At 41.0% G+C, this 27,565-nt stretch overlaps 1 protein-coding gene across 6 annotated transcripts in view; it reads right to left on the bottom strand.

Annotated features, from left to right (window-relative positions):
• Positions 1-27,565, bottom strand: part of caps2 (calcyphosine 2) — a 47,401-nt gene that overhangs the window by 14,631 nt on the left and 5,205 nt on the right. For 2 of the 6 annotated variants that reach the window (XM_060839690.1, XM_060839689.1), the window contains exons 3-10: positions 21,575-21,621; positions 19,849-19,894; positions 18,942-19,067; positions 16,567-16,755; positions 13,851-13,973; positions 6,912-6,979; positions 3,254-3,376; positions 1,001-1,075 (exon numbers count right to left, since the gene is read on the bottom strand). In XM_060839690.1, coding sequence (XP_060695673.1) covers positions 1,001-1,075; positions 3,254-3,376; positions 6,912-6,979; positions 13,851-13,973; positions 16,567-16,755; positions 18,942-19,067; positions 19,849-19,894; positions 21,575-21,621 — 797 coding nt within the window. Of the gene's footprint in view, positions 1-1,000; positions 1,076-3,253; positions 3,377-6,911; positions 6,980-13,850; positions 13,974-16,566; positions 16,756-18,941; positions 19,068-19,848; positions 19,895-21,574; positions 21,622-27,565 lie in introns of those variants that run through there. The other 4 variants (XM_060839691.1, XM_060839692.1, XM_060839693.1 and 1 more) reach the window with 4 other exon arrangements.

Genomic DNA, 27,565 nt, shown 5'->3' on the forward strand with positions numbered 1-27,565 from the left:
GGCGCAACATTAGCCACCTTCCAGTCCTCTGGCATCTCAACCGTGGCTACAGATGACAGAAATATCTTTGCTTGTAGCCCTACAATTTCTTCCTTAGCTTCCTACAACGTCCTGGTATACCTTGATCAGGTCCAGGAGATTCATCCAGCTTTATGTTTTTTAAGACCTCAAGCACCTCCTCTTCTGTAATGTGGATTGTTTTCAAGACATGAATGTTTATTTCCCCCAAGTTCCTTAGCCTCCATGTCTTTGTCTACATTAAATGCTCATCATGAAGGAAGGGAACAGATTATATAGTTTCCAGTAACTGAGGAGACTAGAATGGAAGATATTTGGGACCGCAATCAAAGAAAAGTCTTACCTAAAGATAAACTGAGCAAAATATTAATTTAGTATCTCTCCCATCTCAGACACCATTCCCTTTGAAATAAAGGCCAACAGTCCATTTGCCTTCCCCATTACCCACTGAACTTGATTGTAAACTTTTTGTTTTCATGTACCAGGACCCCAAATCCATCACTTTCAGAGCTTTTTGCAGTTTCCCCATTTAAATAATGTCCAGCTCTTCTACTCTTCCTACTAAAGTGCATAATCTCGCATTTTCCCACAGTATATTCTATACCAAGATTTTATCCAGTCATTTAACCTTCCTAACCTGTCTATATCGTTCTGTAGACTCTAGACAATTCCTGAAGAAGAACGGCATTCATCTCAACATTAACTCTGTTTCTTTTTAGGTAAAACATTTCTTGTGTTCTCTGTCCCAAACATCTTCCATTTGAGTCTCATTCTGGTCTTCTCAATTACTGGAAACAGTTTCTACCTAATCTGTTCCCTTCCTTCATGATGAGGGAGGTTATTCTGGTCAACCTAGTTTATTTATCCATTACTCCCAAAACAGCATTCAACTGTTGCTTAAATTGCTGTTCACATTTTCTGAAAATACCAGGACACATTCACATCAACTCTTTAAAATACACTTGAATTTGATAAAATATACCTTGAAATGATCCGGGCATCGAAGCGCAGCTTGTTTGACAGCACATTTTCCGTCAATGTTGAACTTGTTTTTACCCTATTGAGGCAATAAATATCAATGATAAATTCAATGAAGGATTTCAGGAGAAATCTCTTTGATCAAGAGAATGGGTACACTATGGGACTCATTACGACAGGTAGTAATTGGTTTGGAGATGCCAGTGTTGGATCAGGGTGTACAAAGTTAAAAATCACACAACACCAGGTTATAATCCAACAGATTTATTTGGAAGCACTAGCTTTTGGAGTGCTGCTCATTCTCCACAATCACCTGATGAAGAAGATTGTAAGACACATAATTTATAGCAAAAGTTTACAGTGTGATGAAACTGAAATCATATATTGAAAACAATTCAGCTCTTTTTCAATATATAATTTCAGTTACATCACACTGTAAACTTTTGCTATAAATGCTGAGTCTTACAATCTTATTCTCCACAATCACCTTATGAAGGAACAGCACTCCAAAAGCTAGTGCTTCCAAATAAACCTGTTGGACTCTAACCTGGTGTTGTGTGATTTTTAACTTGGTAGTAATTGAGGCAGATAACTTGGATATTATTACAGGAACCTGGATAAGTATGTGAAGATGAGATGGAGGTGATGGATTGGTATAGTGGACTGAACTAGTAATATACTAGACTAGTAATTCAGAACTCCAGGACATTGTTCTGGGAGCATGGGCTCATAATGGCAGATGGTGAAATTTGAATTCAATGAAATGTGGAATTAAAAACTAATCTAATGGTGATTGTTACTGATTGTTGTAAAAACCCCATCTGGTTCACAAATGTCCTAAAGGGAAGGAAATTTGCCAACTGTAATTTGTAAGTGCAAACCAAAGTGGAGTGTTGTTTATAAAACAAGAGAAACAGGGAGGAGTTAAGAAACCATCTTTTCATCTTTGGGACCAGTCCAATGTATAACAGCTTTTTTGCCATGTTTCGAAAACCCCATGTTTGAGTATATTGAGATTACACAGAACAGAGGGAGAAGTTAGTTAGTAATGCTTTACTTCTAATTGTATAATATCCTTCATTGTCTTTTTGGGGAGCATGAATCTATTTTTCCTTGAAAATGGCCACAGAGTTCTCTGCATTTCTCACATCTCACATCGGAGTGTGCACATTCTCCCCGTGTCTGTGTGGGTTTCCTCCGGGTACTCCGGTTTCCTCCCACAGTCCAAAGATGTTCAATTTAGGTGAATTGGTCATGTTAAATTGCCCATAGAGTTAGATGCATTAGTCAGGGATAAATATGAGGAGTTAGTCTGGGTGAGTTGCTCTTCGGAGGGTCAGTGTGGACTAGTTGGACAGAAGGGCCTGTATCCATACTGTAGGGAATCTAATCTAATCTAATCTCCCCTGGAGCTAGTATCATTGGTCAATGAGGAGTTGAGCTTGAAATTGTACTGTCTAAAGGAGAGTGCAAGCAATGATGAAATTCAGGCCATTTCCTTTACATACATACAGTAGCATTATCTTACAATCATGAAGTTGTGTCACTATCAATCCACGTTGGCGAGATTTTTAAGAGACCTCGTCATACCTAATATCATTACTTCAGGGTGGCTGGATCTTCTGCCACCTGGGCCCTGAACACTAGAATTTTCTAAATCTTCCTTCATCTTTACTTCTTTCACTTCCTTCAAGACATTTCAAAAACCTATCTCTGTTTAAGCTGTGTCCTACTATCACCTTAGTGTGGCACCCTGTCAAATTTTGTTTGACAACATTCCTGTGAAGAGTCTTGGACAATCTCAGGAGGTACCAAAAAACTTTATACTCAATTAAACACTTTTGTTTTTGAGTGTAGTCACTACTGTAATGAAGGAAATAATTTGGACATAGTAAGGCCCCAGAAATAGCGATGTGATAATGGCCAGAAAATCTGTTGGATTTGCTGGTTGTGGAATGAATATCAGTCAGAAAACTGGAGGTAATCCTTTTGTGCTTCTTCGAAGTACTACAATAGGATATTTTACTGTCCACCCAGGAGGTTTTCATGAAAACTTTGGTTTAATATCCGTAAAAGATAGTACCTCACTGCAGAACTCCCTTAGTACAGCAAGATGTATTAGCCTAGATTAAATATTCAAGTCCCCAAGTGAGACATGACCAAACACCTCCTGACACAAAGGTGGCAGTGCATGAGATTCACAAATGGCAGATATAAAGAATTCAATTCAGTCTTAAAATATTCCATAAATGCAAACCTGGTTTGATGTAATTTTCTACTTTTGAAGCGCAGGGGTGCAGAGCCAAGACCAGGAAGAATAGTTTGCTGCTGTCTCAGATCTGTGGTGCCTACATCTTGTCCAGGATCACTGATAACTGCCCTTTATTGGAAGGAAATAATCAGATGTTACAGCGGCTTGATAATTCATCAATAACTTTTAATAAAATTATGGCTGCAATGTAGAGAAACACTGAAGAATCTTTTATGACCAGTTATGAAATTAAGTAAACCAGAAAAGGGGAAGATTGGATGGAGTGACCACAAGGTTGGTTAAGTTGATGGATCAAAATGGAGAGAAGGGAGAGAAGATGAGGCACATGAAAAAAAATTGAGATTTTGTGGAAAATTTAAAGAAAGGATAAAAAGGTGGCTGATTGTTTTGTTGACAAGCTATCCAAGTGATATTGTGAAATACTAAGAAGTTTTCAAAAATAATAACCTTCAAAATATTTTATTTGGTGACGGAATGTAGGTATGGGTATCATTGACTGGCCTAAAGTGTAATCAGCGCCATCACTACATCCGACTTTATGATGGAGGGAAAGTTGCTGATGAAACAGCTTAAGTTGATTAGACCTAGGACACCACCCTGAGGAATTCCCTGCACTAATATCCAAAGGTGAGATGATTGGACTCCAACAATCTCAATCATCTTACTTTGAGCTAGATTGGATTTGTCCTGTATTTTGTACACGGGACATACCTTTCCCATACACATCAGTGCCAAAGTGTGAAGAAACAGCCTGACCAAGGACAAGACTAGACATTTTCTGAAACATGAAACTAGAGGGCATAGCTTTAAGGTGAGAGGAGAAAGATTTAAAAGGGACCTGAGAGGCAACTTTTTTATGCAGAGGGTGGTACATGTGTGGAATGAGCTGCCAAACAAAGTGGCGGATGGTGGTACAATTACCTATAAAAGACATCTGGATGGGTACAGGAATAGAAAAGGTTTAAAAGATATGGGCCAAATGCTGGCAAATGGGACTAGACTAATTTAGAATGTCTGGTTAGCAAGGACAAGTTGGACCAAAGGGTCTGTTTCCATGCAGTACAACTCTATGACTCTAAGTTTTCAGTATTATTGTCATGTAATCATTTGCAACATCAAGTGTGTTCAGCCATTTCTAGACATAGAGTAAATCAAATTTGTTGAAGACTGGCATCAGTGTTGCTGGGGATATTCATTCGAGGCCAGGGTAGGCTGTCCACTCAGCACTTATGACTGATGGATGGATGCAAATGTTTCTTTTGAGCTCTCCCGTAACTGAGAATGGAAATATATGTGTATAACAACCTATTAGTAGTTTAATTATCCACCATCATTCATGGCAAGACGTGGTGGGCCTGCAGAGTGTAGATCTCATCTATTGGTTGTGGAAACGCTCAGCCCTATCTATCATTTGCTGTTTTTGTCATCTGGTATGCACGTAGTCCTGTATTGCAGCTTCACCAGGTTTATACCTTGTGCTGCTCTTGGCATGCCCTCCTGCCCTCTTCATTGAATCAAATTTGATGACAATGGTAGAGAGTACTCAAGAACAATCAGTTACCTCATGAATATTCCAGGCCAAGAGGTAACTGATTGTTCTTGAATATAATTCTTTGGTTGCTAGTGGTGGCCCACAGCACCTCATACATACCAGTTTTGAGATGCTAGATCCACTTTGAAGTCTAAAACACAATGATGGAGGATATCCGCAATGTGAAGGAGGGACTTCATCTCCACAATGACTATGCAGCGATCACTCCTACTAATTGTACAGGGCAATAGCCAAATAAACATTACAATGAATACCACCAACAAATATACTTTGCAGACTAGTGCTGGTTAATATTTTAAATCTGAAACTTTACTTAAAATTCCTGAAGCAAAAGAAGCTTTAAATTCTTGCTTCTTTTCTTAATTATTCAAAACAGTTACCCTTCTTTCCAGCTTACAGCATATGTGGATCACTAAAAAATGGCTTTCAACTGATATCTGCAATGCAAATAATAAAGATGGTCTAGCAGTCTGGTGAAATAGATTACAGAATTGACTACAACTCCTCCCCTCTCTCACTAAACTTCACAGCTATTTCAGAATTATAATAGTGATACTATTTCTGTTCCTCTTTGAAAAAGTTCATTTTCTAACTATTTACACAAGGAGTAGAATTTTACCAAATACACTCCCAAATCTGTTGTCTTTCACCTCCTTCACCAAACTATGTCTTCAGCTATCTAAATCTCAAGCGCTAAGTTTCCTTCCCAAACCGCTGTCTTTTTACCTTTATGGATCAGAATCCCAGAATGAATAGGAGATCATTCAGTCCATCATGTACATGCTATGTCCCACTATCCCAGATTTTACCTGTAGCCCTGCAAACTGTCTCTCAAGGTGCTTATCCAACTCCCTTCTGAATGCTCCAAATCGTGCCTGCCTTCACCACCTTCAGGCTGTGAATTCCAGATGCTAACCACTGGCTACTTGAAAACATTCTTCCCATGCTGCCTTTGATTCTTTTGCCAGTCACCTTAAATCTGTCCTCTCCAGTTCTTGACTTTTCCATCAAGGGGAACAATGTACCTCCATCTACACTATCTAGAGCCCTCATGATTTTAAGCACTTCTATTAAATCACTTCTCAATCTCCTTTTCTCCAAGGAAGCACAACCTCAATTTTTCCAATCTATCCATTTGACTGAAATCCTTCATAGTTGGAACCATTCTTGTAAATCCAGCTTTTATTGATCTGTCTTAATATTATATAATTCAATATCAATTTTAGTCTGATTATGCTCAAAAAGCACTTTAGGATGTTTGAATAAGTTAAAGGCATTTCATAAAAGATAAGATGTTTTTATAACAGTAAATTACCTGACTTACACAAGTGACTTGTGAGCTATATTAATCAAATATTTTGTACAACTACAGCAGTGGAGTGATGATGTTAGGGAGCAGTGATCCAGAGGCTTGGATAAATAATCAAAAGAGTTAAGAATCCAAATTCCACCAGAGCAGCTGTGGAATTTAAATTCAGTTAATTAAACAAAGTTGGACTAAAACGATAGTCCCAGATTGTCACAAATATCCCTCTACTTCATTACAGTCTTTGATTTCGGGCAGGAGATCTGCTTTGCAAGCCCTGTATGGCTTTCCTGTGTCTCCAGACCCACAGCAATGAAGCAGCTTAACAAACCATTCAGTTGTACTCAAAAATAGAGCTCATAACTATCTTCTCAAGGACACTTAGAGTTGGTCAATAAACGCTGCCCCTGCAGTGAGGGCAAGGTCCCGTGAATAAATAATTTTTTAAGAAACGAATACCAACCACATTGGTGTTACCGCTGCAATGCAATGTGAAATACCTATCTGCATATATGTGGAGAATGTGTTACTCATCTTACTCCCTAAGAGTATTTGTACACATCATAAAGCCACTTCAACTTATCTTTCACAAGTACCCACTTTAGCATTCCTTTCAACATTTAAAAATGATTAAATTGAATTGCAGCAGAATTAACATTCCTTCACAGTAGCGGAAAGTAGATAAAGCACAGAGCAAGAACCCAAAAGAATTATTAGTTAAAGCAATGCTATCTCAAAAGCATTCTTGCCAGGTCTTTCTGAAAGGTGGCCTTACTCTTTCCTACCTGGAAAGCTGATCCACCAACACTTGTTCTACTACTGCCTGCTTTTTCTTCTCTGCAGCAAGATCCTCCTGTGTACAAAATTAGAATCATTTTAAATTTGGTAGAGATTTCAACTATAGCTCTTCTAACCTAAGAGCCTGAATGTTAAGATTTGCACTTCATTTTCTAAAAATCTAAACCATGAATCTCTTGTGCCAAATGGCCAAGAACCTTGTACAAAATTTACCAACTTCTGCCATATACAGACCAAAGGTTGGACTTTACATATAAAGTACAAATTTGTTCTTGCTACATAGTGCCAGTCATTATCTCAGGATGCACTTCTGCAGCTAATTAATGACTTTTGTAATCAGGCATTGTTGTAATGTCAAAAACGCAATAGCCAATTTGCTCACAGCTAATCCCACAAACAGCAATGCTAAGCAACCTGTTCAGAGATGTTATTAGCTACATCTCGATTACATGGGATTTGAACCTAGGCTTCATAATTCACAGACAGGGATGCTACTAATACATCACAAGTGGTCTCAAATAAACAGCAATGTGGATGTTTTTTTTTAGATTACTTACAGTGTGGAAACAGGCCCTTCGACCCAACAAGTCCACACCGACCCCCCGAAGCGCAACCCACCCATACCCTTACATTTACCCCTTACCTAACACTACGGGCAATTTAGCATGGCCAATTCACCTGACCCGCACATCTTTGGACTGTGGGAGGAAACCGGAGCACCCGGAGGAAACCCACGCAGACACGGGGAGAACGTGCAAACTCCACACAGTCAGTCGCCTGAGTCAGGAATTGAACCCGGGTCTCAGGCGCTGTGAGGCAGCAGTGCTAACCACTGTGCCACCCACCGTTTTCTAATCACCCTGTTCATGGATGTTACTACAGATCTCTGGAGCAAGTGAGACCTGAATCTGGGCTTCCTAGGTCAGGGTAGGGACACTACCACGGCATTTAAATAAACAATTAATGTAGTAATGACCAGATAATCTGTTTTTGATTATATGTCAGTTGAGAGATAAATATTGGTTAGGATACCTGGAATGTACACTTGCTCCTGATTTAAACCATATCAGAGTCTTTTACAGCTGAAAATGTGTTGCTGGAAAAGCGCAGCAGGTCAGGCAGCATCCAAAGAGCAGAGAATCGACATTTCGGGCATGAGCCCTTCTTCAGGAAGGGCTCATGCCCAAAATGTCGATTCTCCTGCTCTATGGATGCTGCCTGACCTGCTGCGCTTTTCCTGTAACACATTTTCAGCTCTGATCTCCAGCATCTGCACTCCTCACTTTTTCCTCCTCGGTCTTTTACAGCTAACTAACAGGGAAGCTGAGACCTCAGTTTAAAGTCTGCATTTTAACTATGTATTTTGGGCAGTCTTTTTTTATATATATTTACAGAAAAAGTTTTACTCTTTTACCAAAAGAACAAAAAGTTATAAAAGTACAGAAGTGTAGAAATGATATCACATTATAATAAACTGCCCTCTACTTTTCAAGATACAATCATCTCATATCTGTTTAACTTAACCCAAATTAAAATAAATTCAAATTAAATGAAATAGTATTAAATTAAATTACAATCCAATAATATTAAATTACATTACATTGCACTACATTACATTACTCCATTCGCCACGCTTCCACCGAAGCTACCGTCCACAGGAGCAACAGTTATTATACCTGTATTTACTAGCTCCCCCCACCCTGATCACCATATACGGCCCTTGTGGCTATATAAAGGCCCTAATCAGTTCTGCAGATAGGTCCATGTCTATGTAATTTAGAAAGGGCCTTCTAAAATTGCTCTGTTCCATGGTGCACCATACTTGTCAGATAATGGATGTAGGTTTGCTCGCTGAGTTGGAAGGTTCATCTCTAGACGTTTCGTCACCCTACTAGGTAATATGTTCGGTGGGCATCAGGCGAAGCACCGCTGATAATTCTTGCTTTCTATTTATATGTATCCTTGAATCTTGTAGCAGGACCAGAAGCGATGTGTAAAGGTGCCTATGCTGATTTTACTGTTGGGTCATCTTGGGAGAAGATCCATTCTTAAACTTTGCTAACCTCTCTGGTGCCATATGGGCCCTGTGAAGAATCTTCAATTGCATTGCTTGTTTTATTACATATGAAACTTTCTTTACATTCCCCCATATATCCTCCCATGTTTCCTATGAGATTTCTTTCCCTACCTCCTGACTCCAGATCCCATGGAGTCTCTCCATATCCCCGAAGGCTTTCCCTCTGTGCAGATGATATATATATATACTAACCGAGAGACTGCCCCCATATCGGAGCACTCTTCTTTCTATATCTGACTTGTAGGACTGAGCCAAGAGCATGGTCTTCTTCTGTGTATAACCTCTAACCTGGAAGTATCGGAAAAGGTCCCTATTAGGAATCCCATATTTCTGACTTAATTGTTTGAAAGATATCAAGACCTCTCCCTCGAATAAATCTCCTGAACAGGATATTCCCTTTCCCTCCCATGCTCTAAAGCCAGAGTCCATTGACCCCAGTCTAAATTCTGGTGCTCCCACTAATGGGGTGAATTTGAGCAAGTTGCCCTCACCCTGCTGCGTTATCCCCCATGCTTTCACCGTATTTATGATAATCGGGTTCTCTCAGTGCTCTGCCAAAGATCTCATCTTATCCATAATCGGTAAGTTGATGAGGGGACATCTCACCTGCGAGGCCTCAACATCAAACCTTATCGACCTTGAGTCCTTACACACCCACTCATCCACAAATGGCAGCAGAGTGCCTATTTGTTATTGCTTCAGATTTGGGAGGTCCACCCCCACCCCACCCCACCCCACCCCATATCCTGCAGAAATTGCAGCTTGGTAAATTTAATTAAGCGCCGCCTACAGGACCAAATAAATGATCCAAGCCAATCAGCAAACCTCCACAGCACCTGTCTGTGTAATAATAACAGGAGCAACCTGATCGGAAAAAATTACCAAGGAAGACATTCATTTTAATCAAGGCTATACGGCCTAACCATGATATGGGTAGTCTCTCCCACCGCTGCAAGTCCTGCTTCATTCTCTCAAGCAACTGTACAAAGTTAGCTCTATACAGCTGACGGAAGGTAGGAGTAATAAAAATTCCCAGATAGAGAAAACCTTTGTGACCACCTAAAAGAAACTCCAGTCCATCCTCCAGCTTCGGTACTTCCACCAATCCCCCCATGGGATACAGGATTAATTTTGCAAAGTCGGAATACCGAAAAACTGCCGAATACTTTAATTTTTTGTACTAGCCGGGGTACAGACTTTTCCGGGTTAGCCAAAAACAGATGGATATCATCCACATAAAGAGTCATTTTATATTCCCCAATTCCCACCTTTGGTGCCACTATTTCAGGTTCCTTTCGGATGGTCTCTGCCAACAGCTCAATTACCAAGGTAAATAGCAGTGGCAAAGAGGACATCCCTGTCGGCTGTATCTCCCCACATTAACATTGCTTGATTTGACACCATTCATGATAACCGCTGTCTTGGGGTCTCTATAAAACGTTGCCACTCACCTTACAAAGGCCCCTCTAGACCAAAGCAATCTAGAACAGCAAAGAGATACGACCATTACACTCGATCAAAAGGCTTTTCTGCATCCAGGGAGTCTACCTGCTGACATATTTGCACTATGTTCAGTACCCTCCTGATATTGTCAGAAGAGCTGCAGCCCTTGATAAAACCCATCTGGTCCGCTTTTGTAATAACAGGCAATACCTTTTCCAACGTCAGAGCCAGCACCTTTGATAAAATTTTGAAATCCACATTTAACAACGAGATGGGTCTGTACGACGCACAATCCTCGACGTCTTTCTCTTTCTTTAAAATAAGGGAGATATTGGCCTCCCTAAGAGAGGGAGGAAGGCAGTCCTGACTATACGAATGACTCCACATCTCCAGACGTGGTTCAGCTAACGTGTATAAACTCCTTGTAAAATTCATTTGGGAACCCATCTGGACTGGGTGCCTTGCCACCTTGGAGATGCCTTACCGCCTGTATCGTCAGAGGTGCATTTAAAAAGGAGACTTGCTCTGCGTTTATACCGGGAGGTCCAGGTTTTCAAAAAAGAATTCCATTCTTGCCACTCCATCCCCACAGCCCACCGACCAGTTTAACTCTGCATAGAATTCTCGAAATCTGACATTAATCATTTTCAACTCACGAGAGATGTTGCCAGTTCTCTCCCTAATAGACACAATGGACTGGGGAGCACTTTTCTTCCCAGGTAAGCCAGATATCCCCATATTCAAACAGTGTTTGTGGGAATAGTTTTTACACTTGATAAAGTATATGTTATTTACAGTCCTGTAAGTTAACAATCGATGCCCTCCCCTTCCCCTCTACATCTCAATCCCTCACCCGGAAAAACAGAACAGTAAAATAACAGATAACTACCAAATGGATATAATGTAAAACAAACCAAAGCAATACTAATCCTATACGGCCTAGAACCAGAAAAGGGAAAAGAACAAAAAAGAAGATAAAAAAATTATGCCATTGTCTGCACACATCTTTTCCTCTTCCCCCTTGATCCAAGCCTATTATTTCAGCCAGTTCAAAAATTCTTTTGCTTTTTCCACCATGTCGAAGTTGCAGACAAACACCCCCATAATTAAATCTGCTGGGTACCTCAGAGAATAGTGAATATTTGAATCTCTTAATTTTTTCCTTCCATCATCAAAAGTCTTCCTTTTCTTAATTATGGCCCCAGAAAAGTCTTGAAAAAATATTATCCTCGAACCTTTATAAACCATAGCCTGTGGATATCTTCCCTGTCTTCTGGACATTCCTATTATTAACTACTTTTCTTTATAGTGCTGGAACCACACTAGGGCTGGGCAGGGGTGCTGATCTGACCCAGACCTGCGCCTTGCAATCCGGTGGGCCCGCTCCAACTCTCCCGGCCTGACTCGATCTCCAGCCCCAGAAAATCCGGGAGCCACCGGTCAAGAAACTCAGCCAGGTTCTTGCCCTCCTCATGCTCCGGAAGACCCATGACATGTAAGTTTTTTCTCCGACCAATTTTCGAGGTCATCTATTTGTTTCAGCAAGGCCCGAACCAGGCCTTCCAAATTTCAGACCTGCCCCTCTGAGTTCTCCATCACAGTCTCCAAGGCCGCAGTCCTTTGCTATACTGCTTCCATGCGCCGATCCAACGCCGGGATCCCCTGCTCATACTTTGTCAGTATGGCAGCAATCAGTTTCGGTATTGTTTCAATTTTTTCACAGTTTTGCAAACTCCGTGAATAGACGCTGCTGCTCCACCGAACTTAAAGGCGCCGCCATGGAAGTCAACTGACTGCGGGTATGCCTGACACAGTTGTGGAGTGCCCTGCCTGCTGCATTCCCCAACTCCCTTTCATTTATATGCCTTCATTTCAACTCAAGAGCTTCCAAATTCTAAGTTATAGGTGCTTTATACTAAAGATTTTCCTTGGGTTGGCTTATGGGGAGGATAGGAGCCCACCTTGTCTGGGGTATGGCACAGAGTCCAACACAGTAGTCGTTTCAGACTGCCGCCATCTTGAATCTCATTTTGGTCAGTCTAATAAGGGAAGGATATGTAGGATGAATGATATGTCCCTTTCGAGTACTGAGGAACAAAGGTACCTTGGTGTAAAGACCATAGGTCCCTGAAGGTGTTAGCACAAGTAGACAGGATGGCGAAGGAGGCATCTCTGATGCTTGTCATCATGAATGGGGTGTAGAATATAGGAGAGAGGAAGTTTTATTATAAGCCTTGTTTATAAAACCTGGTTAGGCCACAGATAGAATGCCGTGCAATTCTGGTCACCATGCCATCGGAAGAATGTGATTGCACTGGAAAGGGCAACAGGAGATTCACCAGAATATTACCTTGGGATGAAAAGTGTTGGTTATGAGGAGAGACTAGATGGGCTGGATTTGTTTCCCTTAACCAGAGGAGATCTGATTAAGATATATAAAATTATGAGAAGCCATAGTCGTAGACCATGAGAATCTCTTCCCCATGGAAGATGTGTCTAAGACCAGAGGATATAAATTTAAAGGGAGAAACACATAGTTTAGCAGAAATCTGAAAAAACTATTTTCATCAAAGAGTGTGTTAGATATATGGAACGTGCTGCCTGGGAGGGTGGTGGAGGCAAGTACTCTCACAACATTTAGGCAACACCTGGATGAGTATGTAAAATTCCGGGCACTGTAGTCTATGGACCAAGTGTAGGTAAATGGGATTTAGTATAGTTTGGTGTTTATTGATCTGTGAGCTGAAGGGTCTGTGTCTATGCTGTATGACTCTATGACTCTACTAATTTAGAAGGTGCTTGATTAGACATTCAAGGCCTGTCGAGAGGCTGGAGTATATTAAAAAAAAACACACTTCAGAGCAATAGTAATGGAGACCTGACCAATGTGTTGTTGAAGGTGCTGTTTTCTAGATAAGGCAGTTAAATGAAACCCATCTTCCTATCGGGATGAATGCAAGCATCCCATAAACCCATCCAAAGTGCAAGAAAGCTAATCAATTTGTTCCTATCAACTTAAGCCACATATCAGATGAACTGGTCAGTAACCCAAATGTTGTTTGAGACATCTCGTGCCTGTGCAGAAGTATTTCATTGGTTGCAAAATCTGCTTGAACATCCTGAGAAGGAAAAATGTGCCACTGTGTGCCAATGCCTTATTACTTAATTAAACAATAGCAAGACAAGGAGGAAACAAATAATATGTTCAGTCTCAATAATAAAAGCAAGGTGATTATAAATGTTTTCTGAAAAAGTTATAAAGAAAATTTCTACAGCTATGTAAGCAAAGATCTGAGAACTGGCAATGTATTTGCTCTTCTAACTGGCAAATGCAATGGGAATCTAAAGAATGAGAAAGAAATTCTTGTTTTTTCTTAGGAAACAAAGTAAAATAGTATCAACTCACTGCTTCCAACCTCTTCATATTTTGCTCCATGAAGAATGGCTTGCTGGTGTAACATTGCTGTAGAGTTGCTTTCTCATCAAGAGAAGTCAGGCTGTCGGGACCCACATGGTCAGCTGGAGATTCCTTTAGACAATTGCAGAAATTTAAAAAATAAAAAAATGTATCAACAATTCGTCAGATCAAGAGGAAGCATTGAGCCCCAATCAAGCCTCTCTTGGTAGTCCAATAATGTCATTGTTGAAAGAGATGCCTGCAGCTGGCACCTGGTTTTTCAAGGAATCTACTTTGGACACATTTCCTACCACCAACATCCTTTTTGTAATACTAGCCTACAGACTGTTAAAGAACTAAGCAGCAATACATCTTTGGCAGAAAATGCATAAGCTTGAGTAACATTCATTTATGGCATCCTATGATTCAAGTTCTGGCAACATTAGACTCAAAAACTATGTTACTCTTGATAAGAGATATAGATATCCCCGAAGAGATCCAAGCTATGATTAGCCTAAGTCATGGTCCAAAGGAAACTGACAAGCAAACAGACTCACAACACAAAAGTCATTTGCTCTTACAAGAGACCATCATAAATATTTTTAATCGATCTGTTCAGGCATATTGTGACAAACGTCTGGAGCAGATGGCACTTGAACTTAAGCCTCTTGGTCCAGAAGGGACACTACTACTGTGCCAAATACAGTAAAAAATTTCAGTCGTTGGAACGATACGAAAATTTGTTTTAATCCTTTCAGGTTAACTGCTGATCTGCATCTCAACTCCATTTATCCACCTTGGTTCCAAGTATTTTAATCAGTCAACAAAAAAGTTATCAACCTCAGTTTTGAAATGTTCCATGAATCCACAGTCTCAAAACCTTTTTACAGACTTCCACTATACTGTGTGTGAAAGAGTGCTGCCTTGACATTAGCCCTCAAGCATTTAACTCTAATTTTAAGGTTGTCTCCATGTATTAGAGTCATAGAGTCAGAGATGTATAGCACAGAAAGAGATCCTTCAGTCCAACTTGTCCATGCTGACCAGATATCCATTTGCAAGCACTTGGCCCATATCCCTCTAAACCCTTCCTATTCATATACCCATCAGATGCCTTTTAAATGTTGCAATTGTACCAACCTTCACCATTTCTTCGGACAGCTCATTCCATACACGCACCATGTGAAAAGGTTGCCCATTAGGTTTTTTTAATATCTTTCCCCTCTCACCCTCAACCTATGCCCTCTAATTCTGGACTGCTCCATGCCGGGAAAAGACCTTGTCTATTTAACCTATCCATGCCCCTCATGATTTTATAAACCTCTATAAGGTCACCCCTCAGCCTCTGACCTCCAGGGAAAAACCACCCTAGCCTTTTCAGCCTCCCCAATTGCTGAAATCCTCCAACCCTGGCAACATCCTTGTAAATCTTTTCTAAACTCTTTCAAGTTTCACAACTTCTTTCCAATAGGAAGGAGACCAGAATTGCACGCAATATTCCAAAAAGGGACATTGGTCCTGTATAGCCGCAACATGACCTCCCGACTCCTGTACTCAATATTCTGACCAATAAAGGAAAGCATACCAAACACCTTCTTCACTATCCTATCTACCTGCGACTCTACTTTCAGCTATGAACCTGCACTCCAAGGTCTCTTTGTTCAGCAACACTCCCTAGGACCTTACCATTAAGTGTATAAGTCCTGCTAAGATTTGCTTTCCCAAAATGCCAGCAACTCACATTTATCTAAATTAAACTCTATCTGCCAGTCCTCAACCCATTGACCCATCTGATCAAGATCCCGTTTTAGTAACCTTTTTCGCTGTCCACTACACCTCCAATTTTTGTGTCATCTGCAAGCTTACTAACTATATCTCCTATGTTCATGTCCAAATCATTTATATAAATGGCGAAAAGTAGTGATCTTTGTGGCACTCCAATGGTCACAGGCCTCCAGTCTGAAAAATAACCCTCCACCTCCACCAACAACCTCTGTCTTCTACCTTCAAGCCAGTTCCATGTCCAAATGGCTAGTCCCCCCTGTTTTTTTTTATTCTTTCTTCTTTCCATTTTTTTTGTTTTCTTTTTACTTTACCCCCACACTACCGCCGAACTGTGGTAGTGCTTATATTTTTCTCAGCACCCATGCTGTGTGTGTGCAAGTGTGAGACACCATGAAAAATAATAAGTGTACAAATCTTTATCTCCCTGTATTATGTTGCGCTCACCCACTTGAGGAAACAGCTTCTTTCAATAAAAATATCAACTGCTTTAATCATCTTAATCACCTCCATCAAATGACAAATCAATTCTCTATCACCAGGCGGAATGCAAGCCTAGACTGTATGATCAGTGTTTACAATTGAGCACTTTTGACCGATGCCATTGTGATGAATTGTTACTGCACCCAAGGTCAATGTATTCTTCCTGAGTTGCAGTGTCCAGAACTAAATATGGTCCTACATGACATGCAATCAAGACATTAGGAGCTACATTATCATAATGGAAGTACTTTATTGTACTACATTTTTCTTGACAGGAAGGTTAATGTACCAGTATTCGTTTGACATACTGACTGATTCTGGGTGATTTCTCCACATGAAACCTTGAATATAAGCCACAGTTTCTAGCTCCTCACCACAGGAAGATGTAGTTTAATAAACTTGTGCCAAGTCAAATGAAAGATTAGCTTTTCTACTATCCTCATTCCCTCCTGCAAGGTACCTGCATCTGGAGAATAGCTGGTGTTGGCTGTTGACCTGAAGAGTTTGATTTGCTCCTCTGGATTTTTTGTTGGCTGTGTTCCTTGTAATTCATCTTCATTTCCTCCTCGTACTGTTGATATTTCAACTTGTAACTCTCTGAAGGTGCAGGCAGGTTCTCGGGTATGGTCATCTCTTCTACTGGACATGGCTGAATGCAATCAGATCAGTTAAAATAGTCTTTTTAGAAAGATATCCAGGCAGAAGTAATAAGGACCAGGACTAAAATCAGGAATCATTAATCCCTCTGCTCAAAGGGTAGTATAAATTCTTTGCAAAACACTGTGGCTGCTGTGACAGTTGCTGCACTGACAGCTGAAGTATTGCGTTAAGGATGAGACTTTACACAGTAATCCCATCTACCCCAGAGGTGTATGCAAAAGATTCCTTGGCATAATTTTGAACATGGGCAGGGGAGTAGTCGCCAATTCCTAGCTAATATTTTTCTCTCAATCAACATCACTAAGAAGAAGAATTATCTGTCTATCTTTAATATATTGCTGTTTGTAGGAGATTTCTATGTGCGAATTGTCTGTCACATGTTACAATTAAAAATATAAGAGAATATAACCAACATATAGGTCATAGAATTATACTGATTTCTGTGACATCCACACTTGGAAGGGAATGTGAAAATATACATGATTTATTTTGTTAATTATTAATTTCATTCAGGATGTGGGCATTGCTGGAGAGTCCAACATTTATTGCCCAGGCCAACTACACTTGAAAAGATGGTGGTGAACTGCCAACTTAATCCATCATATTAATTTCTGCTGCAATTGAGTAGTTTGTAGCTTGATCATTTTGGAGGGAAGTTCAGAGCCAACCAACACAGTTCAGATGATTTATCCACCTTCAGGCTATTCAGTTTTTCTAGCATCTTCTCTTTGGTTATGGTCACCATACTCAGCTCTGCCCCCTCACATTCTTGAATTTTTGGGATATTATTTGTGTCTTCTGCTGTGAAGGCTGACGCAAAGTAATTATTCAGTTCCTCAGCCATTTCTTTGTTCCCCACTACTATCTTTCCTACGCCATTTTTCAGTGGCCCAATATCCTCTTTTGCTACTCTTCTGCCCATTATTTCTCTAAAGAACCTCAAAGACTTCCTTTATACTACTGGCTAGCTTACCCTCATATTTGATCTTCTCCTTCCTTATTTCTTTTTTGTTGCCCTCTGTTGCTCTTTGTAAGCTTCCCAATCCTCCAGTTTCCCACTGTTCTTCCCTGCATTGTATGCTTTCTCTTGCTTTTGTGCTACCCCTGACTTCCCTAGTCAGCTGTGGTCACCTCATTCTCCCTGTACCATGCTTCTTTTTCCTCGGGTGAATCTCTGCTGTGTCTTCTGAATTACTCGCAGAACCTCCTGCCTTTGTTGTTCCAATGTCTTTCCTGGTAGGCTCGTCTCCCAGTCAATTCAACCCAGTTCCTCCCTCGTGCCTCTGCATTTGTCTTTATTCAGCTGAAATACCATTACCTTTGATTCAATTTTCTCTCTGTCAAATTGCAGAGTAAATTCAATCATGTTATGATCACTGCCTCTTAAGTGTTCCCTGACTTTAAGGTCCCGTATTAAGTCTGCCTCATTGCACAACACTAAATCCAGAATTGCCTGTTCCTCAGTGGGCTCCAGCACAAGCTGCTTCAAAAAGCCATCTTGTGTTCATCCCACAAATTCCTTTTCTTGTGAACCACTACCAACCTGATTTTCCCAGTCCACCTGCGTATTGAAATTCCCCATGGTCACTGTAACTTTGCCTTTCCTACACATGTTTTCTATCGCCTGGTGTATCTCGTGCCCCAGCTCCTGACTACTGTTTACAGGCCTCTACGTGACTCCAAAAGCTTTTTACCTTTACAGTTTGTCAATTCTATCCACACAGATTCTACACTATCTGATCCTACTTCATTTCTTACTATTGATTTAATTTCATTTCTTACTAATAGGGCAACCCCTCTATCCACCTGCCTACCTTTTCGATAGGATGTATATCCTTGAATATTCAGCTCCCAATCCTGATCTCCTTCCAGCCATGTCTCCGTGATGCCCACCATGTCATACCTGCCAATTTTGATCTGTGCCACAAGCTCATTTACCTTATTCTTTATATAACGTGCATTCAGATACAATAAACAATTTACAAAAATGAAGTTTATTATCAAATGAGCCATGTTTCACTCTGGGATCTGACTTGATAATACTACCATTAGCTGGAATTATAACAGTGCTGCATGTTATTACAATTCTATTACATCTTGTACGTGATAAAATAAAAACCATCATGGGATGTGCACTCTCTGATCAATAGTCAGCCATTCACATCATAAACAGACCTCACGGTAGGTGCGGCGATGGGGAAACAGAGCTGGAAAGGGTGTACCCCAGCTAACTGTCGAGGTAGAATCCGGAGACGCTAAGCGAGGATGTTCTTTCATCACAGGTGTATAAGATAAATCATTCTGCAAGGAAGAATTGGTATAGGTGTGAATCAACAGCAATCTCAATTAAGTTGAGCATTTACATGGTCAAATAGCAATTATCATGCAGAGTTTATACTAATGCAATTTGTTGGATATATGGGCTAAATGGCAAATAGCTCATAAAGCTCTATTTAAACCTTTTAATTCCCTCCAATATATCTTTAACATAGTAGAACATTCCCTGAGGCAATTCACAGGAGCATCCTTTCAAAGAATGTGTATTCTATGCTATAAATCACTGTTGAAGGAGATTTCAGATGCATCATTAAAATTAGTTATTTTCTTTTTATAAACAGGAATATTAAAAGCCTCCAGTGCATGAGTGGGACATTGATGCCTATGGATTAAAACACCAGTACCCACAGACTGTTGCAATATGAAAACAGGCCCAAGAGCATGCAGCAGCTGTACAAATCATGATGTTCAGGTTAGGAAAAATGCAGAACGTTGCAAAAATATGTAAGAAAAGCAAAAAGGGGAGATTATTCTAGCAAAATTTCCAGAGCAGCAATATATTCTCAATTTCTTTATGGTGTTCGGGCTTCTCCACTGCAGAACATCAGGAAAAGATATAGTTCAGAAGCCAGCTTTCTTTAAATATCAAGCAAATTCTGAATTTCGAATCTGGAACTGGAGCTCTAAAAATCAATCCCTATTTGGGCAAATTTTTAGAACAAAATCTCATTCCAGACTTTTAATCTGTTTCAAAGTCACAATGGCATTTCAAAAATTCAATTTTAGAATATGAGTCAGAGTTTACCTCACCATCTGAATCACCAAGTCTCCTCAAGTCTAATGCGGGGACACTGAAATGAAGAAAATCTTATTGTAATTTTCAATGGGGGGAATTACCATACAAATCAGGGGGCATCTCAACACCTTGTAAAAATCTTTGCTCCCTCTACCACAAGCATAATGCGGTTGCAATGTACAATACATATCAGCTGCACTACATGATTTGCCATGGCTTTTTCAATTCTTAATAATGTCTTCAACCACCTTGAAATATAAGGGCAACATGAAAACACCACCGAGCTCCCTTCCAAGTCACATAGCGTTCCAACTTGGAATGTACAGTATCTCAATTATCACTGGGTCAATATCCCAGAACTGCTGTTTTATGTTCTGTAAATGTTCCTTGCCCTTGCAAGATTGTGTGAGCAGCTTTGCCACACAGACTGTAGCGAATCCATGTGAAGAATGCCAAGGGTCAGGCAGTTATGGCCAATAAATGTTAGATTTGCCAATGACACTAGAGTTAATATAAAATACACACATAAATTCCCCATGTGTGACATTGATGGCTTATTGTAGATCATAAACATTGTAGTGCAGTGGCATAAACCTCATAGGGGCTGCAGAAATAAAAAAAAATTAATGCATATGTTTCAGCCTATTTACTTTAAAGCTTACCCCTTTGGCATAGCATTTTCAGGGAAAGGATGAAAGAAAAGAGATGGCTGAAGAAAGCGAGAGTACACGAGAGTCCAAGAGATTAATGCTTAATATGCCTAAAAAATTCAAAGCAGATATCCCGAGTATCAAAAGATATGACGAAACTCAGAAATAATTCAGACAGAACAACCAGTCAGTCTCAAAAGACTGAATGACTCAATGAGAGTGTGACACCAACAACTGCCTTTAATGAGCAGATAAAACTGTCCTTTTTGTATGTACCAAAGCATCACAAAGCCATACAGCACAAAAACAGACCACCAGTTCAACTTGTCCACGCCAAACAGACAGACATCCCAATCTCGCCGAGTCCCATTTTGCCAGCATTTGGCCCATTTCCCTCTAAACCCTTGCTAGTCATGGACCCATCCAGCTGCATTTTAAATGTTGTAATTGTACCAGCCTCCATCACATCTCCTGGCAGCTCATTCCGTACATGTATCATCATCTACATTAAAAAGTTACTCCTCAGGTATTTCTTAAATCTTTCCCCTGTCACCTTAAAACTATGCCTTTTTTTTTAGATTAGATTACTTACAGTGTGGAAACAGGCCCTTCGGCCCAACAAGTCCACACCGACCCGCCGAAGCGCAACCCACCCATACATATACCCCTTACCTAACACTACGGGCAATTTAGCATGGCCAATTCACCTAACCCGCACATCTTTGGACTGTGGGAGGAAACCGGAGCACCCGGAGGAAACCCACGCAGACACGGGGAGAACGTGCAAACTCCACACAGTCAGCCGCCTGAGGCGGGAATTGAACCCAGGTCCCTGGCGCTGTGAGGCAGCAGTGCTAACCACTGTGCCACCGTGCCGCCTTCTAGTGTTGGAACCCCCAACCTTCACTTCTTATCAACTGTTAAGAGGAAAGCAAGGAAAACAACATGTAACAGTTTTAACATCTCACCTAAAAGGGAAATGAAGATGAAAAGCCTTATCTGCAAAAGTTAAAAATCAACTTTTATTATAACTTATGATCCAGCTATAAACATAATATAAAGTAAATTGGAGAATGAATACTTACTCATCAGGACGAGGGCCATATGCATCACTTGAATGTATCCTCCAACCCTGCGTAGAAAAGGTAATTTATAAAAACAATTATTACCAATTCATGGTAGCTAAAATGCCATTATCAGTCTACATAAATTAATCTGTGTTCAAAACAAGAGTCAAACTGGACTCAAAATGTTAAGTGTCTTCATATTGATGATGCCAAGCCGGCTGCGTTTCACTTACACTTTCTGCCTTTAGATATTTTCTAACCAGCCTGTTCAGAAAAGATGTATGATGCACCTCTGGAGTAGGTCGGATTTGAGCCCAGCCTTCTAGAGATGGTACTATTGCACCAGAAGATCCCTTATTAATAAAGAGCAGATATTTTCTAATCAACCTGTTCAAAGATGTTATTGCATACCTCTGGAGCAGATGGAATTTGAACCCAGGTCTTCTGGCTTAGAGGAAAGGACAGTATCACCATACCATTAGGGTTTAAGTCCCACCTGATCCCGAAACTCTGAATAAGTTGATGCAAAAATATTTATGAGATAGCAAAGAGAACAAAAGCTTAGCAATTAATGTAATAACTTAGCAAACTGCAGTACTGGATAGACTGAAAGTGATCTGAAAGCAGGCAGTTAGTGATGCAGCAGCAGTAAGAAAAATTAAGCACCAGCAGGTGTGAAGAGTTAGCAGTACAGCAGTCCCCCAGTACCCGTGGGGGATACGTTTCAGGACCTACTGCGGAAGCCCGAAACCATGGATAGGAGCGAACCCATTCATTTCAATGGGAAATATACCAGCCCCCTGGTTCCTGGTTCTGGAAGGTTCCCTATAATATGTTCCGGCCGCAGTAAACCACGGGTAACTGAAACTGCGGAAAATGATTCTGGCCTAAATTAAAAAATGTAAGGCTCCTAATAACACAGTGGTAGTGTTCCTGCATCTGAGCCAGAAGGTTTGGGTTCAAGTCCAATTTGCTGCAGAGATGCATCATAACAGGTTGTTTCATAAAACTACCCTCTTCCTTCATTATTTTAAGGGGAGATGGTGGCAAATGGTAGATTCCCTATTTCTGAGCCATGAACTTGGGTTCAAGGCCCACCTGCTACAAATAGGTTGATTCAAAAATATAATATAAAAAAATTATTAAAAAGGTAGGAGATCTTGTGGTATGGTGATATGTCTATACCTCTGAGCCTAAAGGCCTGAGTTCAATTCCCATGTGTTCCAGAGATGTGTAACAGCATCTCTGGACAAGTCCATTAATAATATCCAATAAAACATTGGGGTCTTTGCAGCACAGAGTCCCTATCTCTGGACCAAGTGGCCCAGTTCAAGTCTCATCTGCTCCAGAGGTGTGTAATAGAGAAAGTATATAATGTGGCTAAGGGCAGAGGGAAACCAGAGGATTGGGAAGCTTACAAAGGCCAACAGATGGGTTAAAAAAATAAATTAGAGGGGAAAAGATTAAATATGAGATTGATATAAAGGAAGACTGTAAGAGTTTCTTTAGATATATAAAAGGCAAATGAGAGGCAAAAGACATTGTGCTGCTCGAAAATGATACTGGAGAGATGATAGTGGGAACAAGGAAATGGCTGAAGAACTGAATAATTACTTCACGTCAGTCTTCACAGTGGAAGACACGAATATCCCAAACGTTCAAGAGAGTGAGGGGACAGAGCTGATTTGGTAGTCATCAGCAAGGAGAAAGTGCTACAAAAATTAAATTCTCTGAAGCTGGATAAATCACCTGGACCAGATGGACGACACCCCAGAGATCTAAGAGAGATAGCTGAAGCGATAGTGGAGGCATTAGTGGTAATCTTTCAGGAATCGCTAGAATCAGAGAGGGTCCCAGAAGACTGGAAAATGGCTAACATGACACCCCCATTTCAAAAGGGAGTAAGGCAAAAGACAGAAAATTACAGACCAATTAGGCTAACCTCCATCATGGGTAAGATCCTGGAATCCATTGTGAAGGAAAAGATTCCTGAATACTTGGAAGTGTATGGTAAAATAGGGCACAAAGTCAGCATGGTTTAATCAAGGGTAGGTTATGCCTGACAAATCTGCTAGAATTCTTTGAGGAAGTAATGGCCAGATTAGACTAAGGAGATCCAATGGATGTTATCAATCTGGACTTCAAGAAGGCCTTTGACAAGGTGCCACACAGGAGGCTACTGAGTAAGACAAAATCCCATGGTGTCAGAGGCAAAGGTGCGAGCAATGATAGAAGCTTGGCTGTTTGGCAGAAAGCAGAGAGTGGGGATAAAAGGGTCCTTCTCAGAATGGCAGCCGATGACAAGTGGTGTTCTGTAATGCTCATTGTTGGGACCACAACTTTACACTTTATACATTTGTGATGTATCTTGGGGCTAAATGTGCAAATGGTACAAAAATAGGTAGAGGGACTGGTAGCACTGAAGATGTGGAGAGGCTGCAGAAGGATTTAGACAGGTTAGGAGAGTGGGCAAAGAAATGACAGATGGAGTTCAATGTGGGAAGGTGTGAGGTCATGCACCTTGGTAGGAAGACTAGAGACATGGACTATTTTCTAAATGGGGAGAAAATTCAGAAGTCTGAAGTGCAAATTGACTCGGGGAGTTCTAGTCCAGGATTCTGTCAAGGTAAACTTGCACATTGAGTAATTAGGAAGGCAAATGCAACAATGGCATTTATTTTCAGAGGACTTGAAAGTAAAAGCAAGCATGTACTTCTGAGGCTCTATAAGGCTTTGGCCAGACCACATTTGGAGTATTGTGCGCGGTTTTGGGCCCCATATCTCAGGAAGGATGTACTGGCCCTGTAACATGTTCAAAGGAGGTTCACAAGAATGGTCCTACGAATGAAAAGCTTAACATATGAGGAACATTTAAAGGAGTCTGGTTTCGTATACTTATTGGAGTTTAGAAGGATGTGGGGGGATCTAATTGAAGCATACAGAATAATGAATTGCTGGACAATGTGAATGTTGGGAAGATGTCTCCATTGGCAGAAGAGACTAGGACCCGAGGGCATGGCCTTAGAACAAAAGGAAGACTTTATAGAATGGAGACAAGGAAAAACATCTTCAGACAGAGAGGCTGTGGAGGACAAGTCATTGAGTATATTAAGACTGAGATAGATAAGTTCCTGAGTATCAAGGATTACAGGTAGAAAGTGAGAGAATGGAATTGAGAAATTTATCAGCCATGATTGAATGGCTTAGCAGACTTGATAATAGACAATAGATGCAGGAATAGGCCATTCTGCCCTTCGAGCCAGCACCACCATTCTTATGATCATGGCTGATCATACTCAATCAGTATCCTGTTCCTGCCTTATCCACATAACCCTTGATTCCACTATCCTTAAGAGCTCTATCCAACTCTTTCTTGAAAGTATTCAGAGACTTGGCCTCCACAGCCTTCTGGGACAGAGCATTCCATACACCCACTGCTCTCTGGGTGAAGAAGTTTCTCCTCAACTCTGTTTTCCTGTCTTCAGAGTGTCCAATCCTTTAATAATCTTATATGTCTCAATCAGATCCCCTGTCAGCCTTCTAAGCTCAAGTATATACAGCCCAGTCGTTCCAACCTTTCAGCATAAGATAATCCCGCCTTTCCGGGAACTGACCTCGTGAACCTACGCTGCACTCCCTCAATAGCCAGAATGTCTTTCCTCAAATTTGGAGACCAAAACTGCGCACAATACTCTAGGTGCAGTCTCACTAGGGCCCTGTACACCTGCAGAAGGAACTCTTTGTTTCTATACTCAATTCCTCTTGTTATGAAGGCCAGCATGCTATTAGCTTTCTTCACTGCCTGCTGTACCTGCATGCTTGCTTTCATTGACTGATGTGCAAAAACACCCCAGGATCTCTCTGTACTGCACCTTTACCTAACTTGACTCCATTTAGGTAGTAATCTGCCTTCCTGTTCATGCCACCAAAGTGGATAACCACACATTTTTCCACATTAAACTGCATCTGCCATGCATCCGTCCTGAATGGTCTAATTTCTGCTCCTATGTCGTATGGTCTTATCTTTGAACAGTTTGATTTTTTAAATAATTTAAACAGCAAGCACAATTTTAATCTTTAAGCACCAGTTATATCTTTCTACATTCTCAAAGATTAAAATGACAGAGCAATTGAATTAATAGTTAAGACACTTTTTGGCTGTCTGGCTGAAAACAGAGAGCGGGGTAAAAAGGGTTCTTCTCATGGTGGCAGCAATTTTTTAAATATACATTTGTAGGATGTGGGCATCGCTGGCTAGACCAGCATTTATTCCCAGTCCCTAGTTGCCCTTGAGAAAGAGGTGGTGTGCTGCCTTCTTTAACTGCTGTGATCCATCTCCTGTGCGGTGACCCCATCATGCCATTAGGGAGGGAATTCCAGGATTGTGACTTAGCAACAGTGAAGGAATAGCAATATATTTCCAAGCCAGGATGGTGAGTGGCTTGGAAGGGAACTTGAATGTGGTAGTGATCCAGTATATCTGCTGCCCTTGACCTTCCAAATGGAAGTAGTCATGGGTTTGGAAGGTGCTGTCGAAGGATCTTTGGTGAATTTCTGCAGTACATCTTATAGTAGTACACACTGCTGCTACTGAGTGTTGGCGGTAGAGGGAGTGGATGCCTGTAGATGTAGTCCCAATCAAATGGGCTACTTTGTCCTGGAAGGAGTCAAGCTTCTTGAGTGTTGTTGGAGGTACACCCATCCAGGCAAGAGTATTCCATCACACTCCTGACTTGTGCCTTGTAGATGGTGGAATGGCTTTGGGGAGTCAGGAGGTGTGTGTTACTCGCCACAGTACTTCTAGAGTCTGGCCTGCTTTTGTAGCCATTATGTTTATGATGTGAGTCCACTTGAGTTTCTGGTCCATGATAACCCCAGGATGTTGATAGTGGGGGATTCAGTGATAGTAACACCATTGAATGTCAAGGAGTGCTGGTTAGATTGTCTCTTATTGATGATGTTCATAGCCTGGCATTTGTGTGGCACGAATGTTACTTGCTACTTATCAGCCCAAGTCTGGATATTGTGGTATTTGGACATGGACTGCTTCAGTATCTAAGGAGTCATGAATGGTACTGAACATAGTGCAATCATTGGCTACATTCCCACTTCTGACCTTATGAGGGATGGTCATTGATGAAGCAGCTGATGATGGTTGGGCCTAGGACATTACCCTATTGAACTCCTGCAAAAATTTCCTGGAGCTGAGATGACTGACCTCCAACAACCACGACCCCATTCCTATGTGTCAGCTATGACTCCTGCCAGCACAGATTTCCCCCTGAAATGAACTGATTCCAGTTTTACTAATGCTCCATGATGCCACACTTAGTCAAATGCAACCTTGATGACAAGAGGAGTCACTCTGACCTCACCTCTGGAATTCAACTCTCTTGTCCTGTTTGAGGTCAGAACAGAATGGCCCTGGTGGTACCCAAACTTGGTTTCACTGAGCAGATTATTGCTCAGTAGGTGCTGCTTGATATTACTTTACTGATGGTCGAGAGCAAATTGACAGAATGTTAATTGGCCAAGTTGGATTTGTCCTGCTTTTTACGTAGAGGACATACTTGGGCAATTTTCCACATTGCCGGGGAGACACCAGTGCTGTAACTGTACTGGGGGAGCAGCAAGTTTTGGACCTCAAGTCTTCAATGGTATTGCCAGAATGTTGTTTGGGCCAAAAGTCTTTGCAGTATCCAGTGTCTCCAAATGTTTCTTGATATCATGTGCAGTGAATCAAATTAACTGAAGACTGGCATCTGTAATGCTCTGGACCACTGGAGGAGGTCAAGATGGATCATCCACTCAGCGCTTCTGGCTGAAGATTGTTGCAGAAGCTTCAGCCCCATCCTGAGCACTGATGTGCTGGGCTCTTTCATCATCAAGGATGGGGATATTTGTGGTGCTACCTCCTCCTCCAGTTTAATCATTCACTACCATTCACGACTGGATGTGACAGGACTGCAGAACTTAGATCTGATCTGTTGCTTGCTGCTTATTGCTGTT

The sequence above is a fragment of the Hemiscyllium ocellatum genome, chromosome 19 (genome assembly GCF_020745735.1).
Source record: "Hemiscyllium ocellatum isolate sHemOce1 chromosome 19, sHemOce1.pat.X.cur, whole genome shotgun sequence".
Lineage (NCBI taxonomy): Eukaryota > Metazoa > Chordata > Chondrichthyes > Orectolobiformes > Hemiscylliidae > Hemiscyllium > Hemiscyllium ocellatum.